This window comes from Halichoeres trimaculatus, unplaced genomic scaffold (genome assembly GCF_033239565.1).
Source record: "Halichoeres trimaculatus isolate MK-OKI-2021-1 unplaced genomic scaffold, fHalTri1.1 fHalTri1_scaffold_23, whole genome shotgun sequence".
NCBI classification, from domain to species: Eukaryota; Metazoa; Chordata; class Actinopteri; order Labriformes; family Labridae; genus Halichoeres; species Halichoeres trimaculatus.
Genome location: NW_027437201.1, coordinates 13,892,111 through 13,916,204, shown reverse-complemented (window position 1 = coordinate 13,916,204; position 24,094 = coordinate 13,892,111). Strand labels below are relative to the sequence as shown.

General features: G+C 40.2%; 1 protein-coding gene across 1 annotated transcript in view; it reads right to left on the bottom strand.

The window, feature by feature from the left end:
* Positions 1-24,094, bottom strand: part of jmjd1cb (jumonji domain containing 1Cb) — a 108,532-nt gene that overhangs the window by 36,011 nt on the left and 48,427 nt on the right. The window contains exon 2 of the mRNA XM_074662854.1: positions 23,594-23,794. Coding sequence (XP_074518955.1) covers positions 23,594-23,794 — 201 coding nt within the window. The remainder of the gene's footprint in view (positions 1-23,593; positions 23,795-24,094) is intronic.

The window sequence follows — 24,094 nt, the reverse complement described above, 5'->3', positions numbered from 1 at the left end:
CTCTGTAACAATAAAGGCAGACTCAAATACAATTAAAACTTGGACTCTGTAACAATTAAACTATTACAGATGCTCTGATTCATTGCTACATTTCGGTCGCAGCACAGCGCACAGCCAGTCAGTGCAGTAAACAAGCTCGTCTCTGTACGCCGCTATGATGGTGCTGTGCGGCACTGACAACTGCCGAAAACTGTCATTTAAGTGGTTGGGAAAATATGTCGGATTGATTTAAATCCTAAAGGCTATTAATATTGTCAAAAACTACAACTAGGGGAATTTTGTCTATCATTTTAGTTAGTTTCAGTTAGTTTTGTGAACACAAGATACAGTTTTAGTTTACTTATCATTTTTGTTTTCTTTTCTAGTTTTTATTAGTTTGAGTTAACTGCAATGTAGTTTAAATTTTAGTTTTCTTTTTTAGTTTCGTTTTAGTTAACTATTACAACCTTGGATACAACTGCCTTAACTCTAACATCACAGCTGTATGTGTAACAGAACCATGACATGTGCTAATGTCATCCATAGGGGACCAGGCAGCCCTGGTTGACTTGTGTAATCTCTCAGCCTGCTGTCATTCTCCTGTTGTCAAATACGGACACTTTGTTAAGCCCCTCAGGGTCTTAAGAAGACAACCAAGGTAACCATAAGTGTCTTTACTTTAAATCATCTCCAACCGACATAAACCCATTCATGGTGATGTGCACCGCTCTGACCAACTGCACCATGCATTGTGCAAGCTTTTAGGTAGTGAGAAACAGAAAGTACCTCACAAAATCTACTGGTAATTATTTAATTATTGCTTCATAACCAAACCCAGGACACATATTGTGCAGAAAGGAGGTTGTTTTTGTCACTCACGTCAGAATAAGCTATAAATTTTACACTAATAGTCACTTCTTGGACTACAGGCCTGCTTTATGTCAACATGTTACTCATTTTATTGTTTAGTATGGGTTGCACAATCTGCTGGAGTTAATTTATGGTTATACTTCACACAGATACGTTGAATGGTAACAGCAGATCTGGTCTAACTGTTCTAAAGTCAGCAAATATTGCTCTTATGTTGAACCGGATCTGATGAGGTTAAAGAGGTCACCGTGTTACGCAGGCATTGGTGTAGCCCTCTGGTAAACCACAATGAATTTATATAAATTCTGGAGAACTGGTTTCACTTCCTGCCTTTAATCCACGCCCATCCTCTCTCTTTCACTTTCAATAACTCACTTTGTCTGTTGGTCGTTTGGAGAGGAAGATAGATGAAGTCTAGACACTGACTTCATTTGACTGATTTAACAAAAAGCAGAGAGGCCTGGTCTCCATAACCAGGGGGAGTGTGGAGGTGTGGGGTTAAATTAAGAGATGGACTCATTCTCTGATGGATGTTACATCAGCTGTCCTCTCTGTCTCTGATTAACATGAGCTCCTTTTTGGATCTATATCTACAAATGAAGTTGGGCAGTGTTCATAGCTTGAGGATTTTATTTAGTATCCGATTACAGCTTGAAGATAATACTAAGGAACATTTTTGCAATCAACTTTGATTACATGCCATAGATATTTCTTTGTCCTCTGAAAATGTTGGTTCATTTGCAGAATCTTATCAATGACCAGAAAAATTACCCAAATTTGTAGAAGATCTGCAGGATTCTCTGGAGAGATGTGTAGCACTGATAAGCACTGTTCTTTAAGTGGGTCACAGAAAAAACGGATCCTTTCTAAGAAACAGAAGCAGTCTCACACACACACGCACACACGCACACACAGACGGGTTGTATCCTAATCTGCTTATTGCTTTGATGGTAAATGATCTGAGTTGTCACAACACAGCTGCTCACACAGGTAATCTAAGCACACAGGCTCTAAAAACTCAGCTTTTGTCTCACACAGTCCAAACAATGTGACCCGACAGGCTGGTTAGGACGAGGAATTGGCACTGCGAACGACTCTAAATTACAGTTAGTGGTCTGCATGGATGTCTTTATGAAGGTCCACTGTTAGAGGAAACCTATAAAGATCAATTTAACCGTTTCTAGATAAAAACTTACAAAAAGAAGCTATGAGGCATTACATCAAGTGATGTCACTTAGACATCAGCAGCTAGGTGACAGACAGAGCATCGACACAGTTTTGGAGGGTAAATATTTACCTTCACATAAGGAAATTGAGCAATATAGAAGAATCTTAATTTCAAATTCTAGGACACAGCAGGATGAGTCAGCTGTTAAATGAGGCAACAACTGAGCTCTAAGGAAAAGAGCCAGGCTTTGTGCATCAGTGGAAAAGAGTTGGCAAACTTTATTTAACCTTCAGCTTTCATACACGGTCTGTATAAATTCTTATAAATCTTCTTATAAATTCTAAACGTCAGAAGTAATGCACTGAATATAAAGCCAGGGCCTCAATGAATGAATGAATAATGAATAAATACATAATTTAAATGTAACAAAAGGGTGAGAAGTGTGTCAGACCCAGTATATTTTTGGAAGTTGAATAAAAAACAGAAAAAACTCTCTTAAAGTATAGTCTCTTTAGAATTCCAAATCCAAAGTTTCTGCAAACAACTACTTGTCATCCTGCAGATCTGTGAGGTTCAGAGGGAAGATGGCCCCTCCCTGTCTGCCCAACTCAAGTTACAGAGAAAGGTAGATTAATTAGATCAAACATGCATGAATTCAGCCGTTACACTCCAAAGCACTCTGTAAAGCTAACTAGCATGAGTGTTAGCTCCAAGGAGGCAGCAGTAGTAATCTTAGTTATATTCAGTTATGTTACCTTGGCTTGAATTTGTCTTTGAATGACCCATAAAGCTTTTTAAAAGGGAGTAGGAATCAAAGACCCAAAAGGGTTTGCTGTTATGTTCAGGTTTCTGAAACACTGGACCCTACACCTTACACCAAGAAATAAATGCCATATTGTGTTATTAGACTCTTAGTACTCTCTGTGAACCACATCTTCCAAACTCGGCGATGGTCAGATCTTCCATTGAAGCCTGAATCATACCAACCCTGATGACAGTTTCAGGCTGGTTTCGTCTCGACTAAAGTTCCTGTGGAGTCACAGGGGAAATTACACACAGAGCAGGCTGAAAAGTCACTCTTGTGATGAGTAAAGAGATTTACAAAAGTTAAATCAGCCTAGAGTTTCTACTGTGTGTACAAGGGATGAGAACAGGACTACATTCAGAGCATCATCAGCTGAAACGGGTTACATGATTGATTCATGCAGCCCTCTTAGAGCTGATGAAAGTGTGATGTGAAAGCTAACACACTGTAAATCAAAAGTGAAATTGCCGTCACTGAGAGCAACATCCTGTTAGATTATTAACCTGAAAATACGCCGTGTACTTGCTGCCATGAAATGATTTACCATCCTGTCTCAAATGATGTCCCACCAAACTTAAACTGAGGGAGATATGTTCAGCAAAAAAGACGATCACTGAAAAAAGGATTTGAGGCAAAAAGGACACAAAAACAATCTGTTAAGAGAAACAAAAGGCAGCTTTAGATGCCTCAAATGTGAAAGATGTTGATATTTATCATGTTACTCATCCTGTTCTGGAACAGTTGGCTAAATAAGAAACACTACAACAAGCTTCAATGTGATGAAGTTGAAATGCAGTACTTTTTTCACTACCTATGTAGTGAGTGAGGCTAGATGGATTCCAAGGCTAACAGCACTTTTAGGTACAGCTACAAGCTTTTCACCCAGCTACACACTCACACACACACACACACACACAAATACACACTCATGCTCACATCCAGAAAAATACTGGGTAGAACAGCCAAACGCTCTTCAATCGACTTCGAATCAAACCAAACTCTGCTTGTAGATGAAGAACGGCAGCAATCCAAATAATAGCAGAGGACATAAAACTGTAACATTACCTCTCCCCTCTGTCTCCCAGCAACCCCAAGGAGCAATGGCTCTGAAGAAAAACACTTGACAAAACTAGCTTTGATCCAGCGATCCAGTTGAAGGCGGGGAGAAAGAAAAGAAAGAATCACGAGAGTTTAAAAAAAGGCAAAGAGAGAGGAAGAGAGGAAGAGTGTGGTTTCTTCTTGTGGTAAGAAAAGACAGATGGCCAAGAGGGAGAGAAAGCAGAGCAGAGGACGAGCTACACTGCCGACATTTTAACTGCTGCTGACGCAAGGAGGGAGAGAGGGAGGGACAGCGGGAGGGAGGGAGCGAGGGAGGCAGGGCTGACCGTCTCTCTCTCTCCCTACACACTCTCTGACTCACTCTCTTTCACTTCCTCTTAGCTCTCTCTGTACCAACATGTCTCACTCCCACTCCTGTCCTCTGTGCTCGCTTCAGTTCAGCTGCAGATTTCTCTTGTCTGGTGACTGAGCTCGTGCTCTCTGCTAATCTGTTTCCATGCTGTGTGAGATGAGCCTCTGAAATTTGAGGCCAAAACACAGTCAAGGCCTTTTTTTTAACTGCTAACACAAGCTCAGAGGGAAAGAAAATCAAAACTATAATACAACTCAAAATCAATGAGTTGAAACTCTAAGGGGACTCCTAACGTGACCTTTTCCCACTGTAAGGGAAGTGCTTCAATAAGAATAGCTTCAAGGGATAAACTCAATAGCCACTGGAAAGAACAGAAATTCAGAGAAGCTATGAGAAGGATTCTAATTTGGTTTAATAAAGTTACTCAGATAAAGTTGCTCAAAATTTTGACAGCACACGTGGAACATGTTATAACTAGGGTTGCACTGATCCAACTTCTTTGGTTCTGACATCGATACCACTGTTAAATAATAACATGCCTGCCCTACTGTGGGATAAGACTGGTAATGTTTTGGGTAAAAGGCAAAAAAGAGTATATGATATTATAGAAGTTAATAGTTATTTAAACTATGAAATATTTAAATGTTTACCATCAAAACAATTCTTCAGAATGTACATAAGTCCTTTTCAAGTGTTAACTTTCATACCCTGTCGACTGGGGCAAAAAACAAAGCAAGTGCATCAGAGGCAGCATTTCAAATGAAGCAGCAAAGAGTGCTGGAAAAAAAAACAAAAAAGCATAGAGGTGTTTGCCTGGATCGGCAACATGTATCTCTTCCCACTGATACAGCTTTGAGGGGCACCGAAACACTGATAATTGATACCACTGATCGGTATCGGAGCATCCCTAATTTTAACAGATTACCTTTTTTCTGCTCATCACTCATTACAGGAAGCTTGTAGACAAACACAAAAATCACCACTGTTTAAAATTCAGCGATGGAAGATGGAGTTTCAAAGATAATCTTGGTCAGATCAGTTTGGGAACACGCAGTTCGTTGAAGTAAACCAAGTTACTTCCCAAAGACAAAAACAATAACTTGTGGGAATACTAAAAAGCAACAAAGTCAAAACCTAAAACTTTGACAATAACTTCAGGTTAGTTAAAAAAAATCAGTATCAAAACATCAGATTCACTATCTGAGATGGTTTTCACCAGTGAGTTGAGATCTAATTGAGATCTGCGTTCAATCAATCACCTGGCCTTGTTAGCATCAGAATCCCTTCTCTGTTAGGAATGCCTGTCGATTTTCCATCATTCAAGGCCTGATTAGCTGTGAAGTGTTGTATCTAAGGTCTGTCTGGTTGAACCTACGACCAAAGTGCTCTGATGCTCTACAACCTGGATATAAACAAGCAAAGATGACAGGTGTAGTCTGACATGATCTGGTCATGTGTGGATCTTTTAAATAAATAAATAAATAAATAAATAAATATATATATATATAAATATAAATAAATATATATAAATATAAATAAATTAAAAAAAAAAAAAAAAAATATATATATATATATATATATATATATATATATATATATGTATATATATATATATACATATATATATATATATATATATATATATATATATATATATATATATATACATATATATATATATATATATATATATATATATATATATATATACATATATATATATATATATATATATATATATATATATATATATATATATATATATATATATATATATATATATATATATATATATATATATATATACATAGTGTATAGGCTTTGTTTGGATATTTCACTGTTAATCTTCATATAGAACCAAGGCTAGTAGTGCTAGTGATAGCTAGACTAAAAGAACATTTTTAACTCATACTGTTATTATGGATGGGTACCTTTCACATTTAAAAACGACACGGTACCTGGCAATCGGTACTGGTACTCAACGGTACCAATTTTCAGTACTTTCTTGTATTAATGTGGCAAAAAATACCAATTTGTTTAAAATATATATATATATTTTCTTTTCAATTTAACTTATTTATTCTTTAATATATAACCTTGCAATGCTGTGTTCATGTCCAGCATGGAAAATCGCATACTCTTCCACCCCCTCACAGTCACAAGGATGCATTTAGGGAACCTAAACATGGTACCTTTTGATTTTATGTGAATCAGCATCCAGTATTTTTGACAGAATTTGGTCAGTACCTATAAAAGTACCTTATTCACATCCCTACATACTGTATATTTGTATCCTCAATAGTTGACAATACACAAACAAAAAGAAGATGTGTTGAGCTACTTGGATGACTCCACTATTAAGGATTTAAGGAAAACCGCAGCAATCATCAGCAAAAGTAGTTCTTTCACATGTGGTTCGTTATTCCTAAATACAGTATGTAATTCACATCAGATTAAGATCACAGCTAATCCCTGCAATCATATTTGTCTTAAATCCCTCTACACTTGAGTGTAGATGCCACCAAATGATAGTGAAAGAAAAAAGAGAGAGGAGTGTTTGGATGTCTGCAGAGTGCTTTAAAAAAAGAGCTGGCTGGCCCTCAGCTGAACCACAAACACACACCCTAAAACCATCACCTTTGAACCCATCAGCTGACCACAAACCAGCTCCGATTAATCTGTTCATCGCTCAGCAGATTTACACTGCTGCTACTGTACCACTACACACACACACACGTACACAATCAAACACACATATACACAGAGTTGTGCATCATTATCCTGCAGGCCATCTGCCACGCCGATGCAGGATTTAAGCCACTGTACACTCATTCACACACAGACGCACACCTGCTATTAAATCCTGTTTGCTTACAAACAGGAACAACAAGCACTTTGACCGCTGCAGCAGATAAAGCCATGTGTGCAATAAGCATGTGCTGCGACACTTTATGACACGCCGTCTATCTCAGGATCTCTGCATCCTGCCATCAGAGACATCTGAAGGAGAGAGAAGCTCCTGCTGTTAGTTAGAGAAAGAGGCCTGAACGAGCTCTGTGCAGGCAGCCGAATGTTTCTCCTGCAGTCCTCGCTGCCATAAAGGTAAGCTATAATTACACATGCACACACAGATCCACAGGAGGCAGGAGATTACACTAGACCAGCTCCATCTGCTCAGGGGGAGAGACAGAGGGAGAGACAGAGGGAGGAAGGAGGGGGCTGGCATTTTTATTGACCCAATTTCCACCAAAAAACTCCATCTCACACGCTTGAGCGGTTCTGCTCCTGGCAGGCCGATGCACCCATGAGCAAGGCATGAGCCTCACACTCACATAGATACACACACAGCAGCAGCAGAGTGTGAAGGAAGCTGCATTAAAGATACATTACAATGGACACAGTGTAAAGAGACAGCTTTCAAAGAGAACGCACACACGCACACGCACACACACACTCTCCCTCTTTTACGCTTCTTTGTTCTACTGTCATCACAAACAGAGCCAGTACAGCCTACTGATATCTATTTGTGTGATTGTGTGTGCTTGTGTGTGTGTGTGTGCCCTGTTTTTTCATTTTACAAAGTGGGCCATTGTTGCTAGGTAACGTAGCAGGACTTGAGCCAGGAAAAAGAACTCAGACAAAGATATTACTCTCTCACTCTTACTCTCTCCATCTACTTCTCTTCATCCATCCAACTCTTTGTTCACATTTGGACACTTTTTCTCATTTCTGGCTCAAGGATGAGGGATTATGGCTCAAAATTTGTGTTAAAAACAGAACTATTTGACAGGAAGTGTTTACATCTGTGCCAGGGCTCATGTGTTGGGAAAAAACTACCAAGGTTTGTAAGTCATTCTGCTTTCATACATGCACAAACCTTCGAGAACTCACCCAAATTTTATACCAGAGTTACATGAACATAAACAGTTGACGTTTTCATCCTCTGTGTGAGTTGGAGTGAGCAAATAAAGCATGGGATATTTAAGACCAGAGCCTTGATCAACTGCTGAACAAGCTCAAGAAGCCTGGACTACAGGGACAAGGGAGCAGAGAGATGGGGCTCATTACAAGACCCCTACAACAGTCATTTTACATCATGTCCTGCTTCTTTGAAGCCAGAAAAACTAAAAAATGATGAAACTTGAACCATAAATGTCAGCGTTAGAGTCCGACAGTGTCTGCTCTTAAAGCAGGAAGTGTGCATATTATGCATTTCCACTGGTGCAGACACACAATCAAGTTTACACTAAACCAGATTGTAATCTGATCCAATGTCAGGAACACGAGTAATTCTGATATCGCACAGTTCTTAAAAAATGCTCTTGGGTAGAAACTAGAGCTTGATATTTGTAGAAATCTTGTAATATTACCACCTTGTTTTTCTTGCAGGGGGGAAGAAAAGTTTCCCTGTTTTGCATAACAACATCACACATCAGTTAATGATGCATTGCGTTACACATGGTGAACAAAGACTTGTTCATATTCTGCTAATGCTGCAACACAGGACATTACTTTCACATCATTCTGTTTAAATTTACCAACATAGAAAGTATAGTGGCTGGAGCTAAATGTGAATGACTTGCATAACCCTGCCTGTTGTACAGGTTGAAGGGAACATGTAGCATTTAAAAACCCTTTCAAGAAGTTCCATCACAATCAGTGAAAATACTTAGAGGATCTGGTAAACTGTTTCTGAGTGCAAAAGGTCAAGACCTGAGCAGATGGACAGAAAAGTTTGAGTTAGTGTAATGAGGCTCAGAGAAATCCTACAAAGAAAAGGCGGACTGATATTTAGCAGAGGAGGTAGAATGGCACTTACTCTACTGGAACTACGTATCTCTTGGATTAATGCTGCCATAATAGCAATATTTCTGTATATAAACATATATAAACAAAGACTGATTTGCTGTAACAAACACTAGTCAGTAGGGATGGGTACCTTTCACATTTGAAATGATACGGTACCGATGCCCGGTACCTGGCAATCGGTACCGGTACTCAGCGGTACCAATTTTCAGTACTTTTTTGTGTTACTGTGGTAATAAATACCAATTTGTTTAGTAATAAAATAATAATTATTTCTTTGACTACACATATTTATTCTTCATTAAATAACCTTGCAATGCTGTGTTCATGTCCAGCATGGAAAATTGGCTACCCTTCCACTCCCTCACAATCACAAGTATACATTTAGGTACCTAAACATGGTACCTTCTGATTTTACATGAACCAGTACCCGGTACTTTTGACAGAGTTCGGTCGGTACCTATAAAAGTACTTAATTCTACAATAAACAGAATATAGCAGGAGCTTTATTACTGTTTACCCCCGGGGCGGCCATTTTTGATTCTAAACTCGGGGGGTTGTGTGGATGCCCCGACTTTCCAGTAGGAAATTCCGACTTCAGGGGGCATTCCAGTTGAAATTTCCCACCCGGAACTCGGAAATTCCGACTTCTGAGTATGGAACGCACCATAACAACTAGAGATGGCGTTAAATATCCATCCAGCAATATCTGATCATACCAACAGCAGCACAGTTAGTGCATTTTGCAGTTTAAGGTCAAGTTTCGTGCCCAAGCACAATGTTTTTATGAGAGCCAGGGGTCCACATTAAAAGACAGAGCATCACAAACGCTGTGTTTTAACAGTGACATCACATTCAGGCCTTTACATTTATGTATTAATGAGTGTGTCACAGTCAAATGATCAGATTAGAAACAGGAAACACATTATTTTTCTACCAGATTGATAGCGTAGTATATTAGCAGTGGATTTAGTTCTGCCCCCACTGAAACACAGCCTGTGTTTATACATGTTAGTCTCCATGGCTGATCCTGCCTGACAAAGTCCTCTTTCAGCTTTCTAAAACGCCTTTCGCAGACAGAGATCAACCCAGCTTTCCTCTGACCCAGATACCACCAAACAATACAAAGTCACCCTGTAAAAAATGTGCAAGTTTAACAGAAGCAGGGATTGTTGCTGAAGTTCACTTACTGGGAAATTTTATTTCCTTCTTTTTTCAGATTTAGGTCTCTGATTTCTTACTCCTTTAATAAACAGAGCTCATGTGAGGCTTTTCAAGTCTCAAAACATTCATGCATACTTCTAATTCAATGTATCCCATTCACAACCATGTTGGTGCACTCTGTCAGAGGCTGCTATGCAAAACACCTAATCAGGGTCAAATCTTATCACTGACACACACACTTAGGCACTGATGGTTAAACCTATAGGAGTATTAAGTGCCTTACCCGCTGACAACACTGTGCAAGCTGCAGATCTTCTGAGTGTTTCAGCAAATGCATGGTCCCTATAATATTGTTTGCTGCCATTAAAAAACAAAATTCATTACAGATCCCTAAGTTATCAGCCAATAGTATTATCGCCACACTGAGTCCTGTCTGGAACGCCTGCAGTCTAATCAATGCTAAATGCATTAATCAGAAGTGAACAACAAGCTCTCTGCTAATAAATGATCCGACTCTCATGAATCACTTATTCCATCTCAGCTGTGTCTCCTCGATTATTATCTGTATGAATACGAGCAGAGGCTGCTGAACAGAGACATGTGACACGTGCTCATGAATCACAGATCACTGGGACTGGAAGGTTTGTTTTGGAGAGATATTTATAGCATCACTTCAGGGATACTGCATCAAATCCTCTATGCTGGCAGCAGCTACAGATAAAACCTCCTCAGGAATTCATTTCTAAAAAATACAACACACATCAAACACACACACATACACACACAAGTACCAAGATCTAACCTTCAGTTCTCAACATAAACAAGATCTGTGAAATTGCAGCTTCTCCCTCTGCTCCAAACCCTCTCCCTCTCTCTCAGAAATTAGGACAGAGGAGAGCTCTGCCAGATAATGTAGCAGCACACAGGCACTCAGCCAGAACACAGCATCAAAGTGTGTACATGAGTGTGTACGCATGTGTGTGTGTGTGTATCAGTTAGGAGAGTGTCCCATTAGTTTTAATTCCAACCTTGCACCACTCGACTTTGCTGCAGAGGTGGCAGACCATGACACAGAGTCATGTGACCTGTCAGATAGATCAGCAGCCTGTCTCATTCACCAGTCGTACAGTGTAGTTAAAACATCAAACATGAAGCTTTGTCCAACAGTTGTATGTTTAACTGCACCACTTTAAGCTCCATGCCTGAATGACACTCATTTCACCAATCAGAGAATTGTTTGTTAGGTTTTCATAGTCAGTAGCTGTCAGGTCATTAAAACTTAGCAAGCTAACTATCATCTTGCTGTTTGAAGTCTTTTTTTTTAACAAGTTTTCACTGCTCATTTTTTATCACCTACTGAGCTAAAGCAGTTAAAAGAATATTGCCTGCACCCTCTATAAAGCCTGGTTTATATTTCTGCATCCACTCTGCACCATGGCTATGCCGTAGTGGTCAACGCCGTTGTCAGCACAACAGGCCTGTGCGTTGGATTGTCTGCATAGGTTTGCACCACAGTGTTGGAGTTGATGCTGTGCACTAGGGGTAAGTATTGGCAAGAACCTCACGATACGATACGATACGCATCACGATAACGTCACAATAATGTGATATATTGCAATATACTACAGAGCTAGCTGATTCAAAAACAACTTTTCTAGTTACTACTTAACTTAAAAACAAAGTGTGTCAAGTTTGTCACTTAAACTACTGTAACATTAAATCATTGTTGTAAGGAAATTATTGGAAAAAAGACGTGGTCAGTTGGTGAAACTGATAAATGTCACTTGGTATAACCAGTCACTCACAAAAAATCTAATATTTCACAAAACATGGCTGATATTTATCAGTCTACTGTATGTAAAAATTAAACTTAAAATGATTTTAAACTAACTGACCCAAGAATAGAGAGAAACATTGATGCTCACAGCATCAAAACCCACATCATCAAGTTTAGAAATAAAGTATTTTGAATATACTTTGAGATTAAATTTGTTAAACAGTTTATTGGCAACATACAGCGGAGTAGCTATTGGGTGCCATCTGTGGCAGAGGAGGTTGTATTTCACTTCTAACTTGCCTAAAATAAGAGTTTTTGTTTTAACAAAAATATCAATATAAAGTCTTGGAATATGGGTATTTTAGCACAGGTCAAAGTATCACAATATGTTGCCGTATCAATATATTTCACACCTCTGCTGGGCACAAAGGTGGTCTTCAAAAAAAGGGGAAAGCTGGAACTCCACATCCCTGTCCTGTTTATTATCTTCTTGCAAACTTATAAAGGCTCTGTTACACTCATGCGTTTGTGCTGGGCTGCAACTCGTCACCTCTCAATTAAAATAATGTCCTGATCGGCTCTAATCTGAGAGCTGCAACTGGGATCAGGACTTCCCTGTGAGTCTGTTTTGATGGTTGCATTGGAACCCTTGTGGTCGCAGATCTTGACGGCCTGTCAGTCTGCTCGCTCTGTGAAGCTCTGTTCCCCCTGTCATGTCAAACCATCGTCATGTGTTTCCTTTAAAAGCCTCCTGCAGTCTGGCCGAGTCACTTCTGATTACGTTAGGGATAAAACATGAACTTCAAACTTTGGAACAGTAACAGCAACTGACAACAAAATGAGATGTGGAAATTGTGACACCAGGTGTGTTTGGTTATTCCTACAGATCATCTCCTCCTTTATTCCCTACAGCAGTATGAAAAGCAGCATGCCTTTTGTTCTCCCCCTCTCTGCACTTCGGTGTCGTCTGGTCACTAGAGTTCACTCTGAGTCTTTGATGGGAGTCTGCAGAGAGCGTCTTTAATGAGTCCACACATTACTCAAGGCTCCCTAGGAGACCAGGGGGTGATGTAATAAATGGATCTGAGATGAAACCGCACTCACACACACAGACACACAAGCCCACCAGTGTGCTTTCTTTTTGTATCCTCAAGTCAGACATTGTCCTCTGTGGAATCTGAAGATGTCTAATCCCACGCTCAAGCAGTACTGATAAATCATCAACATGAGATTCAGACAACCATTTGTTATTAAAGAACGGGGTTTTTGTTTTTTGGCTGAGTGAGGAGAAGAGGATCTTTTCCATTTGTTAAAAATATCATTCGCACACTGACTGTTCTCAGGCTTTCATCAGACTCAGTGTCCAAACACGAGTAGTAGCAAGTCTCTGGTGTGTTTTTCCAAAGATGGCTGATGTTACACACACGTGTGCCAAGAAGTCATGTAACAGCATTGCTTCATGATTTCCTCTGCTGTTGTGTAATGCTGGCATCCTGCTTCAGTGCAGGAGTCCCAGCAGAAAGAGGGAGAGATGTTCCTGCAGACCAGAGAAACCTACAGCTGCTGTGAGAGAGGAGAGCTTCGAGATGACCCTCCTTAACAACAACACAAATAACTACTGCAAACACTATCAGCTCCATGAACACTTATCCACCACATGGGCCAAAATTCACCACACTTGTTCATGGTTAATAAACATCTGATCAGTTGCTAAGTCAGGAGATACGAGCTCATGTGAAACAGAAAGGTGGAATACAGATTTACTCTTCTTATAATGTGCAGAGTTTCCTATCAAGATCTACATTTCATTAAAAACTACTTTAAATTTATTAGACTGGCTGTTGCATAAACTACATTTTTATGCTCAAATCAAACATTGGAATATAACAGTTAAACAATCATAGTTAAGATAAATGGGGATTTTTGTATATATGCAAACTCTGGCCACCCCTACATGTCAGTACCCCCAATGTGACACCCCATTCTGATAGTCTGGACACACCCCTGCAGAGAGACACAAAGTAGCATTGGTAAAAGTGGTATAAAAGCTAACTGGCTTTCAGGTTTTTTCAACAAAAGATGGAGAAAAATTCCTTCATTGACTTTTAAAGAACGAATGTAACCCTGCAACTTCTGTCCCAAAGAGAGCAGAAAGGTGACTCCTGTAGGGGCGTGAGGAGGATTAACGATCAGCTGATGAGTAACATGCACGACTGGATTCACAGGCTGATCATCAACTGATCAGGATAAAGTTTCAAGGAAATTTAAACCAGAGTGGCAGTGGGTACATCTGCCCGTGCCGAATTGAGATATGGATATAATTCAATTCAACGCAGAAAACGAAAGTTTACTCCACAACTCACGGGATACTTATGATGTGACTTGCATCACTACAGCATAGAAAGCATAGAGCTGGATGACAACACATATCTGTAAACACAGATTTATGATCAAAGTAAGCCCAGAATCGATTTTCGTGTCTTATGGTTGCACATCATGATGTGCTCTGTGTTCTATTGGTTTTGACCACGATGTGATCCTACCATGAGTGTGAATTTCAGTCGAGGCAATTTTGGTCACATGTACAAAAGCCCTGTGCAATATAATTCACATTTGTAACATCTGGGGAAAAAAGGTCATAATCCTGAAGGAATTGCGGCTTTTATTTTGGCATGGTGGTGCACCACAGTCATTTCCATGTGGTGGAAACCCTGATGTGGTATATATCAGCAGCATGATCATTGCATGATCATGATCAAAACAGTCTACATTTTGTTGAAAGTGATGACATTCACCTTGAAGGGCAGATAAAAGCTTTCAAACTGTGTAGTGCCCTCGCTCCGATGAATGTGGGTCTTCAGAGTATAAAAGATGAAGCAGAGCTGACAGTGACCCAACATCTAACTGCTAAGGAAAGCGTAAATCAAAAAGAATAAAACAACAAGAGCTACTTTCTGTTTTACGCACTGTGTCAAACGCTATACACCGTGACGTCAAACACATGATCAGGATGCATATTACCTCTTTCCGTCATTGTATTGAAGAAAGACCTTTGCTGCGTCAGTGTTATGTCACATCCTGCATCTCAGCAGCGGCTGTCTTCTCAAAAAAGATGCCAAGGTGTGTGTGTATGTAATGAAAGATGTGTCATCACATACTGCATGTCACAGAGAAAGCCTGGATCATTATGAGTGTGTAATAAGGTTAAAATAACAAACATAACATACCTGATATTTAACAAAGTTGGATGATTTGACCTTAGGAGAAGATCATCCTCACAGATTTAATGATGAATAAGGATTATTCTTTGATATCTAATATTTTAATGTCAGTTAGAAGTTGTACTATAGAAAGATATTATGCTGGAAAGAATATATGAAATCTTTCATTACTTTCAGTCCCAGTTTTAACATCACTGAGAGGAAAGCAGATAGTGAAGACAGCATAAAGAGGCAAAAGCAAATCCAGCCGCAATAAACACCTTATCAGTCCCCTGGCAGACAGGAAACACACATAGAAGACTCTTTCCTCTACACACACACACACTCTCACTCAGTGCATGAGTGGACTGATTTGGAGAAGCAAATGCTTCTTTGCCTGTGAACATAAACAATGTGAGGAAGGCAGAACCAGGACAGGCTGAATAATGGTGTTTGGGTGTGTGAGAGGGAAAATGAGGGAGGAAACGTGATGAGTTCCAGTGCAAAAGCTTTTTGATTCACTAATTTCTTATCTTTTACTTTTACTTTTGACTCACTGTTATCTTTCATAATCCAGTTCCACATTTACATCAGCTGAGCTTTCATTTCCTTCCTCTTTTCATTGCACCAACCACTTTGTGCTTAGTGGAGCAGTGTATTGAAGATGCCATGTGTTGTTGTTTGCATGTGAAATGTGAGGAGCTGTGCTTCATGTGATGTCCATGCCTTGTAAACACAAGACCAGAAGCATGACTTGACATGCTGGTGGTAACGCACACTCGCGTGCACAAATGTCAGTTAAAGGTCAGTTTTCTGTGTGCTCAGCAGAAAGCGGCAGCACACACTGACACACATTTTGTCTCACCTCATTCGACTGCCAAGAATTTATGATGATGAATGCACTAAACGGAAGATTAATGGATGGAATAAAACTGTAAAATGAGAGTGTGTGTTTGATCTGTTTTATTTGTTATCTGACAGGCTAAAGTGGCTTTTGGAGAGTTTCTCAATGGTCTGTGAAAGTGTACTTTAGTGCAGCTTGATAGTTTTAACTTAAACAGGGTGATCATGATCAAAGTAGGACTGAATGATTTTGGAAAATAATCTTATTGTGATTTTTTTGAACCAATATTGCAATTGCAATCTAGCGTGCCATTTTTTTTCAGGGGGGAGTGTTTATCTTCTGCATTATTCACTTAACACAAGCAATAAATCATTCTACAGTATGACCAACACAACAAACAATGTTACAATGATTTATTAAACCATTACAATCACAGTAAAATATTGAGTGATTGATTTCACTTCGAGCCTTATGTTTGTGTAATATTTTTGCAAGAAAAAACTAGCATATTGACTTTTGCTGGTTTTAAAAGGAAGAATGAGTACAAGCCACTAAACCTCCTCCAGGTCTGTGTACATGAAGCTTTTTTTTCTAATTGCAGCCTTTAAAATTTGAAAATTGCGTTCCATTAAATTGCGATGTCAGTTTCAATATGATTAATTGTTCATCCCTCGATTAAATCACTGTTTGGTCAAGCCTTTCCTCCTATTCATTCCTAGGAAATCATCCCAATGTAATACAAAAATGCTTTGGAAGACCAAAAAGAACCCAGTCCTTGTGGTATTTTACCTTGAAGATCTCTACCAATTGCACCACTTGACCCTTTTTCATGTGTTTTAACCATAAACTGTAAAAAAAAAAAAAAAGAACGTCATCTTGCTCGGTTCGAAGTGAGGTCGCCACAAAAGCTGCTCCCCCTGGTGGCTGCAGTATAGGTCAAGAAATCTGGCTCTCCAGTCATTTCACATGGGCTGTGTTCAAACTTTTAAAAATTAATACACCTCGTAGAAATGTTTCTCACGTCCGTTTGTTGTGGTGATTTGAAGATATTATTTGGCTGCCTTGTATTCAAGTCCTCTTTTTTCTTAAAAGCTTTTTTTTCATTAGCTATGAGAGGTTAAAAACAAGGTTTTGCATCATGTTAAACAATGATTGACAGCTGCTGCTTTTGTCTATTTTTCCAGGAATTGTAAAATATGTCGGGAGGTAGAGTCAAGAAGTGATTAGATGCTCAAAAGAAAAAAAAAGACTATTTTTCTCCCAGAATCCCTCTCATTCTCTACTGCGCATACTCTGGCTACACAACTGCTACCAATGGCTGCGCCTGTGATGGGGGTATTTTAGCTTCAAAACCATACAATGGTAAATGGTGGAGCCACGCTGCCCACTCTATACACAGCCTATGGTTTTAACCAGCAAGTTCTTGTAAACATACACTGAATTACTATTGTACTCTGGTAGACAGAATAGAATAGAATGTACTTTATTAATTCCTGAAGGGAAATTCAGGTTATGGTGGATGGTACACTAGCTCCAGTAACAGAGAGAAAAGCAGAGCTGCAGAGAAACAGAGGACTAAATTCAAATCAAATCAAATGTGTGAGTTTGAGTGTGTGCTTGTGTGTGTTTGTGTACTTGCTGTGGGAATGGGAGTGGGGAGGGGGCAACACTGGCTGTCTCAGTGAGTTATGAGGCCAGTGTCAGCAGGGCGGGGTCACAGGGAACTTTACAACACAACAGACCAAACCCGAACAGGCCGCCTGAGGCTGCTCCTCTCTTCACTGTAAAAACAGTGGCTCCGTTCACAAAAAAGGATCATTTCTCAAACACTCCTAAACACACACACACACACACATATGGGCATAAAACAGCATGCTTAAATTAGTCTGATTCTAATTTTTGCATCTCCTCACTCTCTACTAAAGAGGCCTGCATCAGCACAAAGGACAGCTGCAGGGACACACACAAACACACATGTTCAGCTGTCCTGGCACACTCTAACAGATGAGCTTTGTCTGAAAGGCAAAGGTCACAAGCATATAGGTGTGTGTGTTTGTGTCACACCATCCTTTCATACACTAACACACACACAGAAAGAGGAACACTTCAGTCTGTAAAGCAAAAACTCTGATTCACAGATTTTTCTGAAGAGTTGGTGCAACATTCATCATAAAAAGCAAAATATTGAAGTAGCTCTCAGAACACAGACGTGATGTCAGTGAGCTGTTTGTGTATTTGCCTGTCAGCTGTCCACATGAGGAAGCAGAGGCCAGAGAAGTCACGTGACCGTAAACTATCCTGCAAACAGTGGCAGACACAATGAACCCTCAGTGAGTCAATGATGTTATCAGGCACTGTAATAAAGAGATAAAAGCTATCATCGCAGGCTGAGGCGATACACAAAGCCATTATCGACTGAGCTGTGACTGTCTCAGACTTCCACTGATCAAATCTGAGGTGACAGAAGCTGTCTGGGCTCTTTCTATATTTAAACCCTGTAACTTTAACTCTCCAAACTCTCCAGTTTGTAGATTTGACAAATAAATCTGTGTAATCAGCAAGAAAAAGATTTGTTTATACTTGTTAGCATTGACTGTTTTTAGCTTCTGAGTTGCAAATTTACTTCTGTGTCACCTTACTCCATCAACCCTTTAACCCCTCTTCCTTCTGCTGCACAGATTCCTTCACTTTGCTTCAATTTTCTGTTTCTGCAAGACTTCAAATACACAGTTCCTCTTTCTGCTGATAGATATATTTGGAAGTGATCCAGACCTTTTCATTGGAAATTAAACTTCTTACGACAGCTGTGTGATATTTTCTGGACACGGTTGCAGGAACTCCCAGTTTGACACTGGTTATTATATTACTGCCCCCTCCTGCATCTGTCAGCACTCCATGTTCTATTAATACTCTTACAACTGCTCCCAAAACTGCTGCCGTCATTAGCGCCACTGAAGCACTGATCAATCTTACCGGGATGGACCTGAGGCCAGCAGAAACAGCCTGCCCCTCCTTCAGTCCTCTCTTCCTGTGTGTTTGCAGTCTGCTGTGATCTGCCTGCTTAGCTGCGTCTTTGTTCTTCACAGCTAATTTGCTATTAAAAGGAGGAGCTGACATAATGACGCTCGCCTGAGTGTGGGATTCCCCGCTCTCACTGCAGTGACTGATTACAAACCTGGCTCAGGGGATGCAGAGCAGCATGGTTCATGTCTACAATCAGCTTTAGGAGGACTTAATGACCTCTAGATCTGCCAGGGGGGGTTTAATGATCTATTGATGAATAAGATGAGAGGGAAATATGTCACGTCTTTCAAAACACCATTACGCTTTGGAATTTATTTCTTGTTTCAAAAACAGCACTTATTATCCAGCAGTGTGTTTAACCCCTGTAACAGGATCTTATCTAGATAACGTCCTGAGTGTGAGGTCCTTTAATTCTTACACATTAACTGTGAGCCTGAACCTTAACATTCCACAGACTGGGGCAGAGAAAACTGAAAAAATACAAGAATGAGCATGAAGGAATAAAATGAAAAGACACAAGAGTGGGCTGGATACAGCAGGTTGTATTATGTAATTATCTGTCTGATCAGTCTTTCTGTTTGTAGGTGAAGGTTGCAAAAAAAACCTTCTAAAAGCAGAGTCCTCAGTCCGAATTCGGCAAAGACTCCAAACATTAAGATAAATCAAACATACACGTGGCACTTGCTATTTCTTAGTTTTAAAGCCCAGGGATGTACTCTCTTTGCCGTGAAGTTAAAGACAGGGAGTGTGATTAGTGTTTAAAGGTAGAATCTGCAGGATTTTCTTTAGAAAAATAAAATGTCAGCTTTTACAGGAATAATCCTGCTTGATCGTCTCCTATGGCCTCTATTTATGTGTGTCAGTGTCTCTGTCAGTCTCAACTCCTCCTCTGCCTGCATGTTGATGTTTTTGTTGTAGCCAATCACAGCGTGCCCAGTGCGCAAATGTCTTTGCGTGTTGATAATAGCAAGTGAAAGAAGCTATCCCAAGCAGCTAGGATAGCAGACATAGCTCGGAGCAAGGAAAACACAACCAAAGTGAAGCAAGATGCCAAACAGATTTTTCCTTGACGAGGGTGAAGCTTGGGTTGACTTTCAATCGCTTTTTGTCAAATACTCATGATTAGCTTGTGCTAACATGCCAAGTTAGACTCATGCCTCTCAAGTCTCTCCCACATAGAAACACAATGCTATATGTGGTTGCTGGACGAGTGAGTGTGTTTACGTAGCTTCGAGGCTGTGGGTGTGCGCTGCCGCTGGCACTGATCCAAGGAGGAAGGATAACGTTTCTGCAGACCCTGCCTTTAACAAAAAAGGCAGTTGGCTTTCGTCACATTTTAGCCATTTTTGCCGGGCATAGTTTCAGTTTAGTTTCGGTTGACACCAAATGGAAATACTTCTGTTCAGTTTTTAGTCAGTAACATGTCATAATTTAGTCATTACTTCAAGTCTACATGTTTTCTCTATTTCTCTATCTAAAGTATCAAACAAGTTGGTAAGAAGTTTGTAACAAGTTTGGAATAAGCACAATCTGTAAAGCAACATTTCCCTGTCTTTACACTTAAAAGTGTTATATACCTAGCTGATCTGCTTCACGCCTGTAATGATATGGAGTCAATCAAACCACTTCAGTAATACATCTACAATGATTTCCAGCGCTACAGCCAAACTAGAATAATTGGAGGCTTTGACACCGAGTTATTAATGCTGACAGCAGAAAAAAAGGGCATATTAAACTAATTTTTGCCCTGTAACTGGTTGTGGTTTTGTCACTGACATGCTTCAGAGAGAGAAAAAAAACTTCAATGACAAAGAAAAAGATGAAGGTCCATGAGCCAATTCAGCCAACAGCAGGCTTACATTGCTTGTACTTTGACCGACAGCTTGGGCGCACAGGAGGGTAAATATGGGTGTTTTTAACATCCATTAGTTCACCACGAACAATTTAGCACCCTAACAAAAAAAACAAACTGGAAATTCAAGACTTCTAAATCCACAGATCCAGCTCTATTTAGGCTGCTATTGCTCAGTCTTCAGCAGGTCTCTTCCTCAAATTGGAAGAACTGTTTTGTGTTTTTACAATTCAACACACCTGAAATCCTGTGCATGCTTTAATTCTTCATTCATTGGTCTGAACATCCCCAAAACACAGGCAGCAGATCACAAAGATTAACACGTGGTCGAAAGTCTTATAATATAACAGAGGTTCAATCTGCCCTGACGCTCACAGCTCCATGTGTCTCCTGCATGTGTGTCTGAATCTGACGTTGTTGCCATGACAATAGCAGCAAATGGGCAGTGTTGTGACGAATGTGTGAAAGGAAAAAAAACGAAGGAGGAGTCAGACAGAGAGAAAAACAAGCAGGAAAAACTGTCTCTGTGTGTTTGTGTGTGTGTGAAAAAGTCTTTGAACTCTTATCTCCCAAACATGTGCCAGATGGCGCTGTGCACTCTGCTGTTACATAATCAAAACAGTGAATCACATTTCCATGCACACACTGGCAGACAAGCTCGCGCACAGTCCCAAACTAAACGCCGTCAATGTCACACAAACGCAATCCTTCAAGTCAGGGACAGACACAGAAACAATCAGCAGACTAAATATGTGACAAACACACACTGGCCCAGCATGAGCATGCAGACACATACCGTCACCTCACATGTGTGTCATGCAGACAACAAAAACACCACAGCAACCACACTGACTCCACACCAAAGGATCTGTGTGAGAACAGAGACACAGAGGAAACTCAGCGCCAGGGTTCACACACACACACACAGACACACACAACAGGAACACATCAGCACAACAAGGTGGCAGTTAATGATACTTCCAGGGGGATACATGTAGACTGCACTTCCGCCAAGTACAGTCCTCTGACCTCACATTGCTTCTCTCCCTTCAGGAAATGTTTCACTCCATTAATAAAAAGCATAAGTGGCTCCAGTTACGCCTGACATTTGATGACGCTGAGCTTCTGTAGCATTGTTTCACACAGACCAAGGCAGAGAGGAAACTATGTCAGCTTGGTGGAAAAGAGCACGACCACATCTTATCAGGTTGGAGTTAGAAAAACGTTCCAACTGGAAGAAAATGAGTCAGTAAATTACTGCTGGTCAACTTCTTTTGTTTTCCGATTAAACAGCCATGTACACGCCCGGTAAGTTGGCAGACGTTTTATGGGTGCTTCCTTTTACCGTCTTCCATAATTTAAGATTGAATGAGAAGACTTTGAAATTGGTCAAACAAAAATTACAAAAAAAACTAGGTAGTGATGCCCGGTAACTGGCAATTGTTATCGGTACTTAGCGACACCAGTTTTCAGTTTATGTGGTGATAAATATTAATTTGTTTGATAATAAACCGTCAAAGTTTTTCAATGTAACATATTCATTTCTTACTATATAAACTTGCAATGTGTTCATGTCCCGCATAGAAAATCACCTACTCTTCCACACCCTCATTGCCACAGGGATGCGTTTAGGTACCTAGACATGGTACCTTTTGATTTCATGTGAATTGGTACTTGGTACTTCAGACACTCAACTTTCATCTCCTTCATGGGATCACGCTGCTGTGATGTCTGGATGACAAGCTACATTACTACCAATCAGCACCTTGAGCACATAAACAACCAACCAGAACAGTTCCTATCTCATCATCTAATCCAGAATTGATCACAATAGTCATATAAACCCAACTGGAATTATGCTCTTGGTAGGGCATCAAGGTAAAGTAGAATGTATTCATGTTGACTAATAACATATACTTCAGATTAAGTTCAAAACCAAAAAGAGAAAGATTAATCAACTTAGGTTTAGTTCATCTCCTTTCCTCCTGGTTTATCCTGCTCATTAAGACTTCCGTGTAAGTTTAATCACATTTATCAACATTGTCAAAGTCAAAGGAGATGTCCCCTTTTTATTATACTATCACTACCTCCATGCAGTCCCTGCTTCTCTACACCAGAATTGACAAGATGCAGCAGCTGTGAGGTTTGTGTTGCACAAAGAAATTGGAGTAGGGCCTTATTTGAAGCCAGTAACTGAAGCTGAGCCGCCGAAGATCTTAAGCACTGGTTCTTCCGGTTCTTCCAGTGCAAATGCAGGTTAAGCATCTAAGTTTCTAGAAAGGTTCTTTGGTTCCTAGAAAGGTTAATGCAGTTGAAAGAGGCTACCTGAGGTGAAGAGTTAGGATTCCTAACTGAAGAGAAGTCAAACACACAACCGTGGAAATGTAGAAGAACCAGCTTCCCAACTATGAGGAAAAAATGCCAGGCACAAATGGCTAATCACACTAAATGAGTCCAAAATCTTTCAAAATCTCTGACAACAGACTCAACAAAACTGTGTAGACCATGACAGAGCTGGTGACACATGGCAGGGTAATCACTCACAAAGAGAAACACATGTTATGACACAGCCGGACTGATGAAAGATCCTGAGGTTTTGGAGTTAGATGAAGGAGGTTTGTGGTCAGTGTGTTCCTATGGCTGACTCTTTCTATTACTGCGTCTGGTCTATAAATAGAAAACAAAGATCCTACCAGTGCGGGCCACTGTATGTGTTTGGCCTTGGATCCCTGCGGCAGGCCTCCTGCTCCTCCTCCAGCCCCTCCTCCTCCTGCTGCTCCCTCCTTCCTCTTGGCCCAGACCAGCTGGTGCTCCAGTAGAAACAGCTGGAAATCCTCATAGACCTTCACCCACTCTCTCTTCTCCCACTCCTGGTCGTCAAACTCCACGTAAACCTGCAGAGTGGAAAGACGGAGACACGGTCAATAACAACATCCATAGCCAACAGAAAACAACGGGGTGTGCAGTCTGTGTTGTGTTCTTCGGATGGAGGCGAGACCTGCTCGTTGGAATGTAACATTTCAACATCAGTGTTTACAGAGCTCAAGTAGCAACACCCTTTAACACCATGACCCACATTACATACCTGACTTTAACTTACAGTGAGAGGAATGTAAGAGAGGGGAAACTGAATCATCAGCAGCTTCACTACAACCCATGTTTTACTGTCACATGTGCAATCACATTAATCCCAC